This window comes from Euprymna scolopes, chromosome 32, assembly GCF_053919585.1.
Source record: "Euprymna scolopes isolate OS-2025 chromosome 32, ASM5391958v1, whole genome shotgun sequence".
NCBI lineage: Eukaryota > Metazoa > Mollusca > Cephalopoda > Sepiida > Sepiolidae > Euprymna > Euprymna scolopes.
Genome location: NC_136513.1, coordinates 4,005,630 through 4,024,862, shown reverse-complemented (window position 1 = coordinate 4,024,862; position 19,233 = coordinate 4,005,630). Strand labels below are relative to the sequence as shown.

At 31.6% G+C, this 19,233-nt stretch overlaps 1 protein-coding gene across 1 annotated transcript in view; it reads left to right on the top strand.

Moving 5' to 3' along the window:
* The first annotated feature begins 3,134 nt into the window (after window positions 1-3,134).
* The window catches only part of LOC145256188 (uncharacterized), a 491,452-nt gene continuing 475,353 nt past the window's right edge, over window positions 3,135-19,233 (top strand). The window contains exon 1 of the mRNA XM_080114776.1: window positions 3,135-3,617. Coding sequence (XP_079970902.1) covers window positions 3,374-3,617 — 244 coding nt within the window. The 5' untranslated portion in view covers window positions 3,135-3,373. The remainder of the gene's footprint in view (window positions 3,618-19,233) is intronic.

Below are 19,233 nucleotides of genomic sequence, written 5' to 3'. Positions count from 1 at the left end.
ATTATCATTATTATTATTATCATCATTATTCTTCTTATTATTATTTTATTATTATTATTATTTTATTATTATCATCATCATTATTATTCCTTGATATTGAAACGACGCTGCCCTTTGATCTCTGAGTAAAAACAAGTCTCCACACGTTTCCAGTACTCTACAAATTTTTTGATAACCATTGCGAATGACCTTTCGCTTATTATTTACTCCTTGCTTGTCAGTCGGGGATTTGAGCGACAATTAGTCTCGCCACGGTTCTAACAGTCTCTGCTCTTTTCCGCTAAACCTTCTGTTAATGTTTCTATCATTTTCGGTCTTCCTATCTTAATGTTCACGACTATTTTCTGTGCTATTAAACGTGGCTTTTTGTCATTTGCAGTGTTATAGTTTATAAAATTTCTTCATTTTCAATTCCCCTGAGTTAAAGTTGTGTTGTTCTTTCTAAAATCTGTTTTTTTTGCTATTAAAAATTTCATGCGACGGTTCAGATTTGAGATTTATATAAATTAAGTTTGGCATTCAAGGAATTTTTCAAAAATATTTCATTTTTTTTTTTCATCATTGAACTACGTGAAATAATCTCACGATTGCCCGTGGTTTTAATTCCTGCTATTTTCACGTTTCTCGTTCTCTTATGATGATTCCATATTGAGTTTTTCTGTTCCATATCGTTTGTATTTCTATTATTATTATTATTATTATTATTATTATTATTATTATTATTATTATTATTATTATTATCATTAACATTATTATTTTTATTATTATTATTATAAATAATAATAATAATAATAATAATAATAATACTTTTATTATTTTGCAGCCACAAAAGAAACGGTCGAGCTTCACGATGTAAATTCAAACTGACAAGTGCAAAGTCGCTGAAACACCGGCAGTTTGAAAACGGCGGCAAAATACCCTTTCTTTCACTCCAGTCAGGAGAGAAACATCTGCGAATGAAAACGAAACAAAATTTACTTATTCAGTCTTAGTTTTTAGCGCGTTGCAAGTTTTTCGGCAAAACGTCACTACGATTAGGTTTTGACTATGTACACTGAAGTGTTAGAACAAACAGAGAGAAAACAAGTGCGCGATACAACAAGAGTGAAAGGGAAGAAGAGAAGGAAAGAGAAATAAGCATTGATTTTTACCATCTCGTCTTCTTCTCTCTCAATTCCTTTATTTCAATTATATTTTCGTTCCACCTGATTCTTGCAGTTTATTTTACTCTTTAAATTCCTGCACACTATTTTGCATCCTCTTCTCTCATTGCATGTATCTTTCCCTCGCCTTCTTTATACACATCTCTATCTCTTTCTCTCTTTCTCTCTGTATATGCATATAATGCATAGAGGTAAGTCAGCTTTTACTCATTTCATTTTCATCGATAGATTTCTTCCTACAAAAATATTTTGTTTAGCCAATTATTGTGGTGCATATGTACAACATTTTATTGAACAAAAAACAATACATAGTTCGATTAGATTCCTTCTAGTAAAATACTGTGACAGAATCTGAGTTTTCTTCATATGTATGACATCTGAAGAAAAACGTGATTATGTACTCATCCACATAGACTTAGTTAAATTTCTTTAAAAAACCCAACTATTAAAACATGAAAATAAATGGCAAGTACTAATACCCATAGACGGGCAAAAAAAATAGTTTATATATATATATATATATATATATATATATATATATATATATATGATTTTCAACATATAAATCTATATATCTGACAATCGAACTTACAAATACAAGTATATATATATGTTTACGTATGTATGTGTAACTAATACAATAAACAATTATTATGAAATTATTATTATGTAATCATACTAAAAAATCAATTTCAACAAATGTTAATGTGCCCATCTTGTAAACTTTATTAATAATCACCTCTTTAAGACAGCTCACTTTATTACTAGGATTCATGTGTCAATATAATTGCTAAATCATTGCAAACACATACAGAAAGTACCTAATAACACCCAATATCTTCCTATTTTGTTCTTTTACTTAAGATATCAAGATACAACTACATATAAAGTGCTGGACTCCGTTTAACACGCACTCAATCACCCCCCTCCCATATATATATATATATATATATATATATATATATGAAGAGGTGTACTTCAGATTTGGAAGGTGAGGAATGGATACTCCTGTAAAGATTCCTGCACAGGGTGTTTATAGCGTAGTGTCATTTGTGTAATCCACAGTCAAATCTACCTTTTAATTGGTATTGTTTGTATCCAATTGTAAGGAGATGACCAAGGCGACAGGAAAGAATGTTGTAATTAAAAAACCAGTGTTATTTCGGGATTATCAATATTCTAGGATTTGAGGCTAATCTATCTATTTATTAGTTAAGGTACAAATTTTTTCAAGTTTATTACCGAAAATAAATAAGTAGCTCCAAAAATGCATTCTCGTGTTTTATAATTGACACACACACACACACACACACACACACACACACACACACACACACACACACACACACACACACACACACACACACACACACACACACACACACACACATATATACATGTGTGTTTTCTGCTTTCATTATCGTCTCTCTTTGTCCTTTTCATCTTTGTTTTCTTGACTTTCGTTTACCTTTTGTCTGTACCTTGCGTTCAGTCGTTTAGTTCTAGGTTATCTTTCTAATTATCTCACGTCTTTATCTCCTTTTTTTTGATGTCACCACCTTCCTAAAAAGTCCACTCTAACATAGTTCATTTCTCCCGTCTTTTTCATATCTTGATCAATTTCCTCTTTGCATCTTTCCTTACCGTTTCTCATCTCAAAATATTGTTTTTCATTTTCCCTCCTTGCTATTTTACTACCTTCTTTTAACGTTCCTCTCTATTTAGCTCGATTCGATCCTTTTTTCCATGGCTGTTTTTTTTTTAAATTCCTGTCTTACAATTTTTTCCATCATTTCTAATTACTTTCCCGTTCTAAATCTGTTACATCTGCGGACAGTTCCTCTTTGTTTCCTTTGCTCCTATTCTCTCTATCTTCATCTTTATCAAAATCTTCATCGTTATCAAAATCGAATTCCCGTTCTCTTTGCAAACATTTCTCTCCATATCTGTTTCAATCTCTCTCTTTTTTCCACCTTTTCTAATTATATTCCGCTTTGCATATATCGTTCACCATTTCCGCCCCTTACTTTCATTTACTTTCTTCATCTCTACTTACTTCCCTCTTTCCGTGATGTCAACTCGCTTACTTCCGCAAAACACTAGACAGCACATGCACCGAAATAAATTCAGTAGATCGACACACGATTCTATACAGGTACACACGCGCTTCTGTTGTCAGTTTTTCAGCACAAGCTGAAACAAAGCGAGCGATGCGATTTGCGTGGGGAAAAGAGGCGCGTAGAAACAAAATGGATCTCAGGAAAGGAAACTGGATTAACCCGTGGATTACGATCATCAATATCGCCGTGATGATAGCCACCCATCAACCTTGTACCGCGTATTACTGTGACTTCGGACAGTGTCATTGGAGGCTAGATAAAGCAAAGGACAGTTCGGCTCGTCTGACGTACGAAAAAGCAGACACCAGCAACAATTACAGGCCACATGATCACGGTAAGTACTACGTTTTTATTGGAGTAAAATTCTATTCTTTTATTAACGTTGGATGTTTTTGCTTTATTTTTTTTATTAAAAGTGTTTTTACACAACTTTTTGAATTCTATTTTAGATGCTGCATTTTATTATTACATCGTTTGCTTCTAAAATCATAATACACTTTGTTATGATTATATAGATTGAATTCTTCCAAGTATTTTAACTTCGATGGATTTAATTCTTCCAATCCCATTCAAATGACGGTGTATTTTATACTGTTGCGTTTCGGGTTGCCATAAGTATTTGTGTAATCTCTCTTTATATTAGCCGGCGTCCGTTAATGTATTAAAAAAAAATCGAATAATATCACTTTTACAATTGTTTTTTGCAATCTTCTCTAACGACTGCGACAGGGGTCCGTGGCGCAATGGTTAGAGTACTTGAAAATTGACAAATCAATTGTAAAAGTTATATTCTCATGAAGGTTGAAGGTTCAATTCTCGGCGTGGGAGACGAAAAACACAATTGCAAATTACTTAGGACCTCTATTCAGTCATGGTTGACAGAACAAGAGCACGCTACCCCCGTGGAGTAAATTACAAGTTCCGTTCGAAATTTTGTCCAAATTTCCGAATTCGACATCAATATTCCCGAGTTCGACAAAATGCACCTAAAGAAGGTCGGAGGTTTTATCCACCGAAAAGTTGTGAAGTGGTACTAAAGATAATAAAAGTAGTTCGATGGATCTAAATAATACAAAATCAAATCGTAAAATATCTCAATAATTTTTTTTATCAATTAAATAATTAATTTAATGCATTTTTAATATAATTCTTCGTTTTGATTTAATAAATCCATATCCTGATTTATAGCCGTTACGTATGTTTTTTTAGAACAGCACCAAGTTAATTTTTTTTAATTACATGAATTTATTATACAAATTTAATTTTTACTTTTCCTTCGAATAAAAAATTATAAGCGTGACTATATAAGAAAAAAAGTTGGGTTTTTTTTTTCAGAGAAACCTTCTGCGTAGCACTGGATGTTGCAATTAGTAAATAAAACACAATATGCCGCTTATCAGTGACAAATCACACACGTGAAGAAGTTACATATGTTTATTTATATTGACATTCACATAATTTAGACTTATAAACGCAAACCTGGATTCACAAGTCTACTGTGTTATTTTTATGCATGTGGATATTTAAATCAAATACCTTTTCCGTCTGTTGCTCAATAGATTGAAATGGGCACATTCTAAGTGATTATTTTACACTTGTTTGTTTGCTGTTAGCATATAAGCTTTGTAATGACATGTGTGCTAAAATATTGCTCGGTTTCAGAATTGAGTTACATTTTAAATAACTCTGTTTTAGTTTGTCTAATTGGGCATAATTTGCAATTAAATAACTAAGTAACGTAATATTACTGCGTTTATAAGCGACTTTAACAATTTTACACTATGTTAATTGAACTCACTATTTTTTTTCATACGCTATCTATCCGTTTCTTTTCTGTCGCTCTCACCGCGTGTATTTATTAACAGTATTATAAGCAATTCTCTTCAGTCGTTGGATCGTTTTTTACTAATGAGCAACACATTATCAAGATTAAAAATTTATCGAATTAAAGTGTTAAATAGATTATCAGTTAGATGATGTAGGATATTATAAGAGGTTTGATCATAATTAGTGACTAAATTAAGTTGGCTTACGCATGAAAATGTTTTATCAGCATGAAGTATGAAAATGTTTTATAAGTATGAAGTACATTACATTTAGAGACAACCATGTTACATCACGCATAGAAGCGGTCCAGCGATTACATGTGTATGGGTGCGGTGTACTTAAAATTGTCTTTATAGAAATTATGTTTTATATTAAGCACACAGAGATAGAAAGGGATGTTATTTGCAATTATAGTGAAAAGACATTTTTTTTTTAATTTTCTTACGACTGCATAATTTTTATACTTTCTTTGAAGTAGTTTTCTTTTAAGTATTGTACGATCATGGAAAGTTTATAGACATATTAGTAGTATAAACTGGAATATGAAGACTTGAAAATTTACAATGAAATTTAATTTCCATTCAAACAATGCTTTAATTTAAACTGAGAATTCGTAACTGTAGTCTTTTAGAAAACACTCTCCACTAAAATAAGATCTGAATATACTTTACTCTTCTTAATCTTGCAGAGATATATTTCGAGTTGGACTTAGAGTAAGAGTCAACATTGTAGTTATGGATATGCTATATATAAAAAGACAGAATAAGCGCTACTGTAGAAAGAATCACGGCACTGCGGAATGTTATTTATCTCGGTTAGTTTTGAAGCTGAAATATAAGGAAAACATACTTTTATACAAATACTGAATTTCATGAATGTATGCTATACCATTAAATATGTAGTTTTTATTTACAAGATAACACAGTCGAAGGTCATTCGAGATAAGAGTTAATGAGTGTCAGGAGATCGGTGAGCTAAAAGCATAATGGGAAGTAATGGTGAACATTGGATAGAATTGAATGTAATAAAACGTATTTTTATTGCAATTTGTATTTTTCCAAATTTTTCGAAATTGGGATATTTCGTGGAACACTTCTACAAAGTATCCGGGGTCTTTAAATTATAAAGGAATATAGTAGAAGATGGAACATAAGGTAAATAATCTATCGTAAACAAACGATTGCAATTGATTCTAGACAAACATCAGGGAAATAGTAAAGTTTTACGAAGCGTTTAGCAATTTATTCAATAAATATATTTTGCAGATATTTTAAAGTGTCGAATGAACTGAAATGCAAAAAAAAAAAAAAACTGTTCCTGACTCTATATTATGTTACACAATGAGATACACATTTTTTGAAAATAAATAAGCCGATGAATTTTATTTTTTAATAAACAAAAATCGAAAATAATTACATGGAGATTAATAATGTCGATTATTCAGGCCAGAACGTTTATTGTTAAATTTCGACATTCTAGTCGATGTAATCTATAGCATTCTTTAAGCACATCTTTTAAAAATTTAGAAACATTGTTTTGAATCCATACGAATTGATAACAAAAACACATCGATCTCTAATCACAAGACTTAAACAATAAACAAGATACTATAGATCTACCATTCAGAAATTAGACGTAAAAGGCTTTATGAAAAACATATTGTTGAACCGATCCTTTTTATACTCCAATGGGTAGATTTTTCTCATTCAGTTATTAAACATTACCTTGTCAAGAGTGACAGAAATAAGAGTAATATATCAACGCGGTTTAAAATCAAATACAATATTTGATCTTCACGGAAACCTTGCGAACTCATTAAGAGTTCCTGTAGCGTTAGAGATCTATATTTTATTTTATTCTAATAAGAACCTACATATTAACGGTCATTATAGCAGTCGTTACCAGTAAATAATTATAATTTTCCCCTGATGTTTCTGATTGACACAAAGTCGGCATAATCCTTTTGTATTTTCCCTTCTTTATATAATAATATATATCTTATAAATATATCTTCTGCTAACTCATGGAAAAAGTGAATACCCAACTACATATATATGCAAATAAAATACACTCATAAAACAAATATATATATATATATATATATATATATATATATATGTATTATATATAAATATTGTGTGTAAGTTCAAACACATGAGAAATTTTTTTCATAATTATATTTTCCAAAATTTTATTGAAACATTCCTAAAACGATTCATTTATGATGAATCCGATATGGGAATAGAGCAGATTAATGATGAGGAGAATGAAAATAATAGCACCCACACAGAACTACTCAAAACACACACACACACACACACATATATATATATATATATATATATATATATATATTGGAAAATTTTACATTTGTCAAATCAATGCAATATCGATTAGAAATTGCACCCTATATATGATTTGGTTGGTTTACCTTCAACGAAGTATGTGTATGCTGTAACATATCTAAAATAAAAGGATATGATTGATTTTAACATACTTGTCTTGTTTGGAATGATTACAAATTATATATATATATATATATATATATATATATATATATATATATATATATATATATATATATATATATATATATTAGACTAGGTTAATTTTTCACTTCTCTTAAATTTACATTTCCCAAAGGTTGTTTATGGATCTATTAAGTACTCATGCAAAAATTAGATAAATTACTTCAATCTTTTTAAAAGCGTTTGTTATGAAAATCGTAGACAAAAGTATAATGAAAGCCGTTAATTTTGCAAGATTCGCTTTAATACTAGTATGAAAACCAAATAAATATTATATTTAAAATCATGACGTTTTTTATTTAATACAATTGATATTAATTACATTAATTAAATCAATCTTCAAGCTGAAAATCTGAATCTTCCCTATTTTAAATATCGGCTTGCCAATATTTTCGGTAATCACTTTAACTATTATTTAACGTTGTGAGTTAAGCATGAATTTAATTGAAAGAAATTTAAAATGTTTTTTTTTTATTTTATAAGTTAATATATAGCGAACAAACAAATGAGAAAAATATACACTATATAATAAAACTTAATATTTAAAGTCAAATTTCAACTTGGAACAAAATTCTCGGTCTCAATTTCTGACTCCAAACTTTGGCCGTAATGTGTTGATGCCTTATTTACGTTACGTTTCTGTTGTTAACGATTGCGGGTTCCCTGCTCGGAGACTGTAAGGACAAATATGACAGTGATTCTCGAACTTCACATACAAGAAAATATTCCGTCATTGGTTGTTCAAAAATTCCACATAATGTTAAATTTGTTAATTGTATCCAGTGTGTGCTATTAAAATTAATAGTTGGTATTTTTTAAATATTTTTCTGACTGACTCTCCACTCCTAAAAGAATATAAAAAGTAATGAATTGAATTATTAAAAAATCCAATCTGATCGCGCTTTTATAATTATAATGAAATGAGATACACGTGATTCTAGAAATTGGAATAAATAATTGACTAAATCATATATAAATAAATATTTACTTACTTTATAGCCAGAATTTATTTTTACATTGGCATTAGCAGTTATCAAGGCCAGGAGGCCACTCGAAGATAGTGGTTAAAGAGTGTACGGTAGAAATTGGACAATATAGAAATATTAGTAATGGAAAGTCGGTAAATTTGTTAACTTATATGGAACGGCTCATCAAAAACTTGTTTACGTTAGACTTGAAGACAACCATATTGTAGTCAGCTGGAAAGCAGGAAAAACGGAAGACAATTCCATAGGCGTGCAGTTCTAAGAAAGAAGTTTTGCTCATGGAATCTACTTTAGGTTTAGGCACAGATAAAGAGTGGGAGAAATTAGTGATAGTGTTTTCTGCTAGACGGGTGTTTTTGTGAAAGTTTGGCGAGGAGGACCATAGATTGGAGCTCAGCCGAGCACTTTCCATGAAAATAACGATAAAGCAGAGACAAACTCGCAACATCTCTTCTGTGAGAAAGAGGTTGCAGGGAAAAGAAAAGGACATCCCCTACGAGGCTACGAAGTCTATTCTGAACTTTATCAAGGCTGAATCAGTCCTTTCTAGCAGCTCCTGTCCAAATGTGGCAACATTACTCCATCTTTGTACGTACCTGACTCTTATATATAGAGAAAATTGCATCAGCAGTGAGGTATCTACTGGATCGATAGAAGGATCCCACCACTTTTCCAGTGACCTTGGCAACGGATTTTATATATGTGTTCCATTTAAGATAAGGAGTAAAGGTCAAGCCCAGAAGCTTGTCAAAACATGAGGCCTCTCCAAGACGAGAGCAATTGATGCCTGATTGGGATCAGAGCGTTGATGATGCAAAGATAAAAACTTGGTTTTAGATGCAGTAAAAGTAACAAGCCACCTCTTTTCCCATTGTACCACTTGCTAAAGATCAGAGGAAAGAGGATCAGAGAGAACTTGGTCGTTTACGGTCTTAGATGTGCTACCATAGATAGTAGTGTCATTACCATAAATGTCTACGAATGATGTAAGGATGTGATTTGGAAGATCATTAATGTAGATCAGGAAGAGAGTTAGGCCCAGGATGGACCCCTGCGGAACTCCAGCATTAATACGGAGAGCTTCTGATTTCTGCCCATCAACCACTACTCTTATGAACCTATCAGAGAGAAATGATTTAATAATTGAGAAGAGATTTCCAGCTATACCGTAGCGGGAGATCTTGTGAAGTAAACCTTTATACCATATTCTATCAAAGGCCTTTGATATTTCAAGAGCAATTGCCCTAGAAAGGTAGCCTCCGTCGAGAGATTCGCTTATCCTATGAGATATAACTGTAAGCACATCTGCTGTGTATATAGCAGAACGGAAACCATATTGCGCGTCACTAAGAAGGTTATTTTTTCTGAGATGGTTGATTACTTCTCTATTTAACACAGATTCCAGCAACTTACTCATGACGCACAGGAGACTTATTGGCCTGTACTGAGAGGGATTAGCGACTACCTGAATTCTTAAATACAGGGCATACTGATGAGATTTTCCAGGTTGATGGGAAGCAATTCTCCTTAAGACAACGTTTAAACAGTTTTGTAAGGATGGACGCTAGTTCTGGTTGAAGTCTTTTGAGTACTATAATTGAAATACCGCCAGGACCTTTGCTTTACTGGAATCAATGTTTTTGATTAGCTTGGCAACACCACATACAGGTATTTATATATCACATAGCGTGTGTTCTGATACGGGAGGAAATATTGGAGGTTGACGGACTTTGTCACAAAGGGTAGAATTAGCTGCAAAGTTCTTGGCAAAGAGTTTGGCTGACGAGATTATCTCAGTTCTTTTATGATAGTTGGGATAGAACACATGCTTCTGTTCAGGATTCTGTTTGCTATTTGCCGAAACTGGTGGGAACCAAGTCGCTGCTCAGCTACTTTGGACTTGACGGACTGAGCAACTATCTTGGGTTCTTTATTACTTTTTTACAGTGGTTGCTAGCAGTCCTAAAAGCGGCTTTAGTCTCAGTACATCTATTACGTTGGAAGCAATGGAAAAGTGATTTCTGAAAAGCTTCTTTTTGCTCAAATTTCCCAAGATTTGACTATGGAATATAAAAACTATTTAGGCAGTAAACAAAATGTATTACCTGGTCTGTTTCTTAGTGCAATCTGTTGGATTTAATGAGGTCCCTCCTTAATCCTTACGTATTAAAAACTTGCACTGGTTTAATTTCAAACAAACAAGTTACATACACGTTTAGAATAATAGTTATTAAACTGTGCAGTTTTATTATAAATCTCTGTGGATATGTACAACGAGTCCATAACACATTAGCCCGATGGCCAAAGGAAACGATTTTGCGTGGTTTTAAGGACCAATTTTACACGAGATATATCTAGAACCAATCTTACCTTTAGAAACACTTACTGTGTATCCTTACAAGAGTCTTTGGTTATAACTGAGTTCATGTGTTTCAACAATTTTAAAAATTGAATCAAGAGGACTGCTAAGAGTGGAAAATGATATTTGAGGAAAATCATAGCAATCATTTGATTATAATAATCCCAGCAGGCCAATGGATGTTGTAAAGCTTTTGCGCAACCAAGCATGTGTTTATAAAGGGTTCTAAAAAGTAGTTCATTATGTTTATATGTAAAAGCAACGAGTTGTGTGAAGATTAAAAAAAAACTTTTCGAAAATTGCAACCATTCCACATTCACAACCTGTGTTGGCATTAGTATTGTCAACAAGGACAGCTTTAATAGTGTTCTCACTATTAAATACATACAAAAGGCTCACAACTTGCTCTGCATGAACAACACCTGTTGCTCCACTATTAAGAAAAACTGTATGTGTCGGATATTTACTTTATTATGGTTTCTCTTTTGTAAAAATTAAATGACTTTTTAGTCTCTTATATCTTCATAGTTTGTTATGGTACAGAGCCCGCTTTTGATCGCAAGTAAAACCCGGTCGAGAAACGAGTCGTTCTTGTTGCGTAAAAAAGGGGGGATAAGACACTTCATAACAGCGTTTCTTTTGATTCTCGTTCAATTCGTGAGGCACCCTTTTATCAAGTTATTTTGCTTTTCCAATCTCTCTCAAGTTGTTAGAAATCGTTGTATACGTTACATCTAATTCAAAAGTTAGTTCTCGAACAGGTGTTCGTGGATTGGCTTAAAGCTCTTAATTGATCGTTGTCAACATTCGATGACCGACCCCTACGCTCATCATCTTCAAGCGACGTAATTTCATAAACCGCGACGTAATTTCATAAACCACCATTGTACTGTACGTTCAGTAGTAGTTCCTGGACCAAACGCTTTGTGATTATGCAGGTTTTTGGCCTAGCTTTAATTGGACTAAAAAATATGCAAATTTCCTTTTTGTCCATCTTATATTCAACGTTCGGAAAGAGGATAATGTGTTAAAACAATTGCAATTTTAATCATTAGATAGAGCCAAAAATGTTTCTGAAAATGATATATAAATAAGGGTATTATAACAAAAACTTATTTGAAAATACACTATTTGATATTAAAATTCAAAATTCCGCAGGACTTTTCTTGTCACCCTAATATCTATAAAAGTGAGTGCATGTGAGTACATTTCTCGGAAATGACTTTTAACTCTACAGACTTGAAATTTGTACATATAGGGTATTCAGAAATGTGGAAAACTTTTTAATTTGTTTGCATCCGGAATACGGGTTGCTAAGGGGTGAACTTTGAAAAATTATCACGTTGGGGGGGGGGCTCATTGGATTTTTATCTGTTTGTCAACTGTTTCACGAAAGCGCATTATTGAATGTTTCACATGACAGTTTTATGTTTAGAATAAGTTTTTTTATGTTTAAAATAAGTAGGTTTGAAAACACTTTTTAAAGATTTTGTTAAGCTGGTCGAATTGTTATCATTATTGATTCACTGTTTTTAGGGTTTGGTTTCAGCTCGAATACTTTTTTTTACTTACAAGAAGTGAACTGTTTAGAAAAAAGATAATACTCGCATGCACATGTCTAAGTTTCTGTATGAATTAAAATATAATATTTACGCGTATTTTACGATCGGGCCACTCTGGCTGGCCAACTAGTCAATCATAAAGAAACAAGGGATGCATTCTTAAGACCCGGTCTTTATATAAATGCGTTTACGATGGGGATAGTATTTCAAACATACGAGCCATGTATGAAATGACGGACAAAGTTCATTAAAGAAATGCGTGGACGCATCTAAACAATTAATAAAGTAAATTGTTAATAGAACTCTTTTAAATAATTCGCCGGGAGTCTTCTGAGATAATGAGAGATACATTAAATCTATAATTGCTATACATCCTAAATATTCGTATTAAAACTGCTTCCTTTTACATCATCGCACAATCATACCTTCCATTGATTTATTTATGAACCTATATTTTTATGTATCTTTATTTTAGATGTATACATCTCTAACACGATCGGTAACCGGGAAGAGTTACATGTTTTGGAGTAGAAACGTTTCTAGAACTGTTGTTACCTCCTGGTACGGCAACCAGTTACCAGGGGAAAACGGTATGCACATAGACGATACATACGCGCGCTACATCAAGGGTGGATTTGACGTCGGTTATATATGCTGTGAGCCGTGTTTCCGAGTCTTGTTAGCGGCATTACGGACAGGGTTTTATCAGCGTTAATGGCAGGGACCACTGGTCTGCTTGAATACAAACTTTCCGGAAAATAGTGAACGACAAATATGTTTTCTATTTTATTTTAAGAGTAAAAGGAGGATGTTAAACTCGAAATCCATTCTCGGTCCGTCTGTCGTCGACTGCAATCGCGGCCAAATTCTATACGTCTGTTTTGTATTATCAAAATTCTTCTATCATTTCATGCGAGTGAAAGTAAATGAGGGAAAGAGAGAAAGAGCGAATTAGAGTAGGAGAGACACGTACGTATATTAAAAAACAAAAAAAACACTGAAATATTGTCATTGTTTTACAAATCCTGATATTAGGTTTGATCTTTGCCTCTGTACACCCGGTTTACTATGTAAATCTCGTGTGCCAAAATGCTTGTCAGCAGCATCTACTTCAGTGGAAGACATTATTATTATTATTATTATTATTATTATTATTATTATTATTATTATTGGCTCATAAGGACCTATCACACAGGTCATCAAAGATCTCTCCTGGAAAACAGTCCGTGTTGTTCCCTGGAAGCTGAGTGACAACAGGTCTCCCCAGATCTCCACCACTCTCCACCTCTTTCAATAATATTTGCAAATAAATTTGCATTATCGCAAAAGCTGCTTGCCATTGATTCATCGTTGGCAACGGCTATTGGTCTTCACTGGAATTTGTGTGGCAATAAACCTCCCCAGGCTCCTAGTAATCTTCGCACTTATTATTATTATTATTATTATTATTATTATTATTATTATTATTATTATTATTATCTCATAATTTTGTTAATATTTGTAACAGAATTTTCTTCAGATGTGCCAAATACATAAGTAGCGATTTATAATTTAAAAAATAGGATTATAGCAACGTTCGCTATAAGCTTCTATTTCGCACAGTAAAAGACCATAAGGTTTATTGCGCAATAAGAATGAATCACAATGAAGTTTCTGTGTACGTTGTACATGAATCATAATCAGTTTAATATAACAATATAAATTTATATACGAGATTTGTTATAAAAATAAAAATTGAAGATATTCCAAACATACGCTGCGCCTATATATTGGAATATATATTTTCTGAAAAATTGACATCAAATATATAACGTTAAAACTGAACGCTAACTTTAGTAACATGTTTCTACTAATTTGGATTACGCACATTTTAGATGATACCACAGATTTTGGATTTTAATATGAATTTTTTGTCAATTCCGGTTTCTTCTTATGTAATCAGTTCACCTTGAAAACACTAAACCTCTCCATAATATTTCATCTAGATCTTTAATTCTTGACTTTTAATTTATCCTTTTATTTTTAACGTTTTTTTTTGTGAACTCATTTGCAGCAAATTTATGTTGCATTTACGATTAATCCCATTACGATCAGATTCATAGCTCCGCTATAAATAGGTGTATAAGAATTTTTGTAGGAATTTTTGACACCCCTAACAAGAAACTGCGAATAAAATATAAAAAAAAACTCGTAATTTCCCTTATAAAAGTGGGTTGTTTATTTTCTTTATGGATTTTACTTCCAAAATAAACTATTAAAGTTGTTTTAAAAGTAATAGATATATTTTTTATTTAAAAAAACAACAGTAATGAAATTAATTGAATTTTACGAGCTCAGTATTTTTCAATTTTTAAACTTTAAAAATCTATCAAAATTTTTCTATTCATACAATTTTTACGATATTTTCAGGGTCAATGTAAAATTTTTATGCTCTTTCCAATAAACCGAATATAATATTTTAGACACACGTTATTTTTAATTCACGCCCCCTCCGTTTTCAAGTGTCTATTAAAAAGTAAATAATTAATTTACTCACCAAAGTTTTATATATCACAAATTGAAGATAAAAGATCAATAAATAATATATTCAAATTTAAAACAAAAAAAGTAGTGTTTTTTAGAAATTTACTTGTAAAGTCCGACGTTTAAAACCCTTTTTTTAAAAAACACCTTGTTTGTTTTTTCTTTTGTTTTTTTTTAAATGTAACCTCGGTCCTTGCTCCTTTAATTGAAATAAAATTAGGGCTATAATTATATTTTTCGAGAAGTTATAAGCTTGTAAAGACAGGGGGTCGAATTAATTCACGCCTCCCATTTTGAAATGTCTATTAAAAAGTAAATAATTAATTTACTCACCAAAGTGTTATATATCATAAATTGAAGATAAAAGATCAATAAATAATATATTCAAACTTAAAACAAAACAAATAGTGTTTTTTTAGAAATTTACCTGTAAAGTCCGAAGTTTAAAACCTTTTTTTAAAACACGTTGTTTTTTTTTTGGCGTTTTTAATGAAACCTTGTTCTTGCTCCTTTAATTGAAAAAAAATAGGGCTTGACTGACATTTTTCGAGGAGTTAAAAGCTTGGAAAGACGGGGTGGAATTATTAAATATTTTCACAAAATTTCTGACATACCTAGCGCTACAATATTCATTTACATCTTTCCTCTGTTGAGAAAGACCGCAATTCTTTGATACTCCGCGGATTAAAAAAAATGATATATCTTATTTGAGTATCCTGTCGAACAATAAATTTATTGAATCAATAATTTTCAGCTTAAATGTGTTCTCTATCTCTCTCTGTCTTTTTCTCCCTCTGTATATATATATATATATATATATATATATATATATATATATATATATATATATATATATATATATATATATATACAGTGATGATCATATTTATTGGCACGGTAAAATAAAAGTTAAATTTTGTCTAATAAATTCTAAAAAAGGGATTAAATTAAAGAAAATAACAAAGTATATTATGTATTTTTAACTGGCCTTTCCGATGCAGCAATCGGATTTTAGAAAAAATAAATAACAAAGGAACAACAAACATAATTGCAAAAAACCCTTGTTCAAAATTATTGGCACGATTTATTTAATAATCAATTGTATAGCCTTTGGCCTTGATTACCTTCCTCAGTCGCTTTTCATAGTTTACAACCAAGTTGTTGCACTCTTCAGTAGTAATTTTAGCCCACTCTTCCTGACAATAATCCTCCAATTGAATAAGATTCTTAGGCTTCCTTTGCATTACCCTCAATTTTAATGTTCTCCATAAATTTTCAAACGGATTAAGGTATGGGCTTTGTGATGGCCACTCCAAAACATTAATATGATTGTCCTCAAGCCATTTCTTAGTCAGTTTAGCCGAATGCTTTGGGTCATTATCTTGCATTAACCACCAACGACGACCAAGTGAGAGCTCTTTAGCAGAGTCTTTCAGGTTTTCATCCAATATTTTAACATAATATTCCTTATTTATGCTACCTGTGACCTTAACAAGTCGCCCTGGTCCAGAGGCAGCAAAGGATCCCCAAAACATCAAACTGCCTCCACCGTGCTTCACTGTGGGTATGTGGTCTTAGGCAGGAAAGCTTCGCCAGATTTTCTGTAAATATAAGACACTTTATTATGGCCAAATAACTCTATTTTCGTTTCGTCAGTCCATAGAACACGTTTCCAGAATGCAACATCTTTATCAATATGACGTTTTGCAAAGGCTAGCCTTGCTTTCAGGTGCATAGGCTTCAATAAGGGAGTCTTTCTCGGACGACATGCTTTTAAACCAGCTCTCTTCAAAACTCTACCAACTGTATGTCGAGATACATTCACTCCAGAGGTGCTCTGTTCATCAACAATCTCCCCAACAGAGATCCTTGGGTTTTGTTTTACTTGTCGAACAATTTTCCGTTCATCTCTTGGGGAAAGAATCCTTTTTCTCCCTCTACCCTCTAAACTCATAACGTGGCCTTGCGATTTGAACTTGTTTATTATGGCTCTAACAGTGGATTTGGGAAGGTTTAGCTTCTTTGAAATCTTATCATAGCCCTCCCCATTGGTATGGCATGCTACAACAAGCTTCCTGACGTCTTCGCTGTGTTCCTTAGTTTTAACCATGGCGATTGAAAATTATAATTTAGTCACTTATAATAGTTTAAATAAATCGCTATCTAAAAATTATCTGAAAAAAATTATTCACTGAATTAGCGTTAAACAAGCATAATATGGCTATAAAAAAGTTCAGAAAGCACGTAAACCGGAAATTGATTGATATTATACTGATACTAAAAGAAAAACAAAGCCGTGCCAATAATTTTGAACAAGGGTTTTTTGCAATTATGTTTGTTGTTCCTTTGTTATTTATTTTTTCTAAAATCCGATTACTGCATCGGAAAGGCCAGTTAAAGATACATAATATACTTTGTTATTTTCTTTAATTTAATCCCTTTTTTAGAATTTATTAGACAAAATTTAACTTTTATTTTACCGTGCCAATAAATATGATCATCACTGTATATATATATATATATACATATATATAATTCAGCCAATCTGATGAGTCGTAGACGACGAAAAACGTGCCAGTGGATAATTATAATTTAAAAAAAATACATATGCCGCTCCCCGTTTGGGGGTACAAAATTGGTTAAAGGGAAAATTATTCCCAACTCACATTTAGGTAAACATGCACTTTCGTAAATAATTACCGCAAAAACAAACAACGTATATATACATATATATATATATATATATATATATATATATATATATATATATATATATATATATATATTCTAGTATGGCGCTCGGAATTGCCTGGTTGTAAGAAGATTAAATATAAAATTTTAATTTATGCAAATTTCGTATTCATTATTATTTTATATTGGACCCAATATATAGTAAATATTAAAACAATTAAAATTAAATGACTCGTGCGCCACCAACGAGAATCTAAAATAAAGCTTTCAAAATAGGAGTTACATTTTCTTTGGATAGTATCGTCTTAGCAATGAAGACTTGTTTGCTGGAAAACTAAACATTAAAACATTAGACATAACATTATATTGTAATTACAAATGCCATAGACGTAGCATTTACTTATGCCATAGACGTAGCATCATATTGTAATTGCTTCTGCCATAGACATAGCATTATATTGTAATTACAAATGCCATAGACAAAGCATTATATTGTAATTACTAATGCCATAGACATAGCATTATATTGTAATTACTAATACCATAGACATAGCATTATATTGTAATTACTAATGCCATAGACATAGCATTATATTGTAATTACTAATGCCATAGACATAGCATTATATTGTAATTACTAATGCCATAGACAGAGCATTATATTGTAATTGCTTCTGCCATAGACATAGCATTATATTGTAATTACTAATGCCATAGACATAACATTATATTGTAATTACTAATGCCATAGACATAGCATTATATTGTAATTGCTTCTGCCATAGACATAGCATTATATTGTAATTACTAATGCCATATACATAGCATTATATTGTAATTGCTTCTGCCATAGACATAGCATTATATTGTAATTACCAATGCCATAGACATAGAATTATATTGTAATAACTAATGCCATAGACATAGCATTATATTGTAATTACTAATGCCATAGACATAGCATTATATTGTAATAACTAATGCCATAGACATAGCATTATAGGTTAAATACTAATGCCATAGACATAGCATTATATTGTAATTACTAAAGTAATAGACCTAGCATTATATTGTAAGTATTAACGCCAAAGACAGAGCATTATATTGTAATTACTAATGCCATAGACATAGAATTATATTGTAATTCCTAATGCCACTAACATGGTATTATATTGTAATTCCATAAGCAATAGACATAGCATTATATTATAATTGCTAATACCATAGACATAGACTCATACTGTAATTGCTAATGCCACAGACGTAGCATTATACGTTAATTACTAATGCCACAGACATAGCATTATATATAAATTATTATGCCGTAGACATAGCACTGTATTGTAATTACAAATGCCATAGACATATCATTATATGGAAATTACTAATGTCATCGACGCAGCATTATATTGTAACCACTAATTATATAGACGTAGCGTAATATTGTAATTACTAATGAGATATACATAGCATT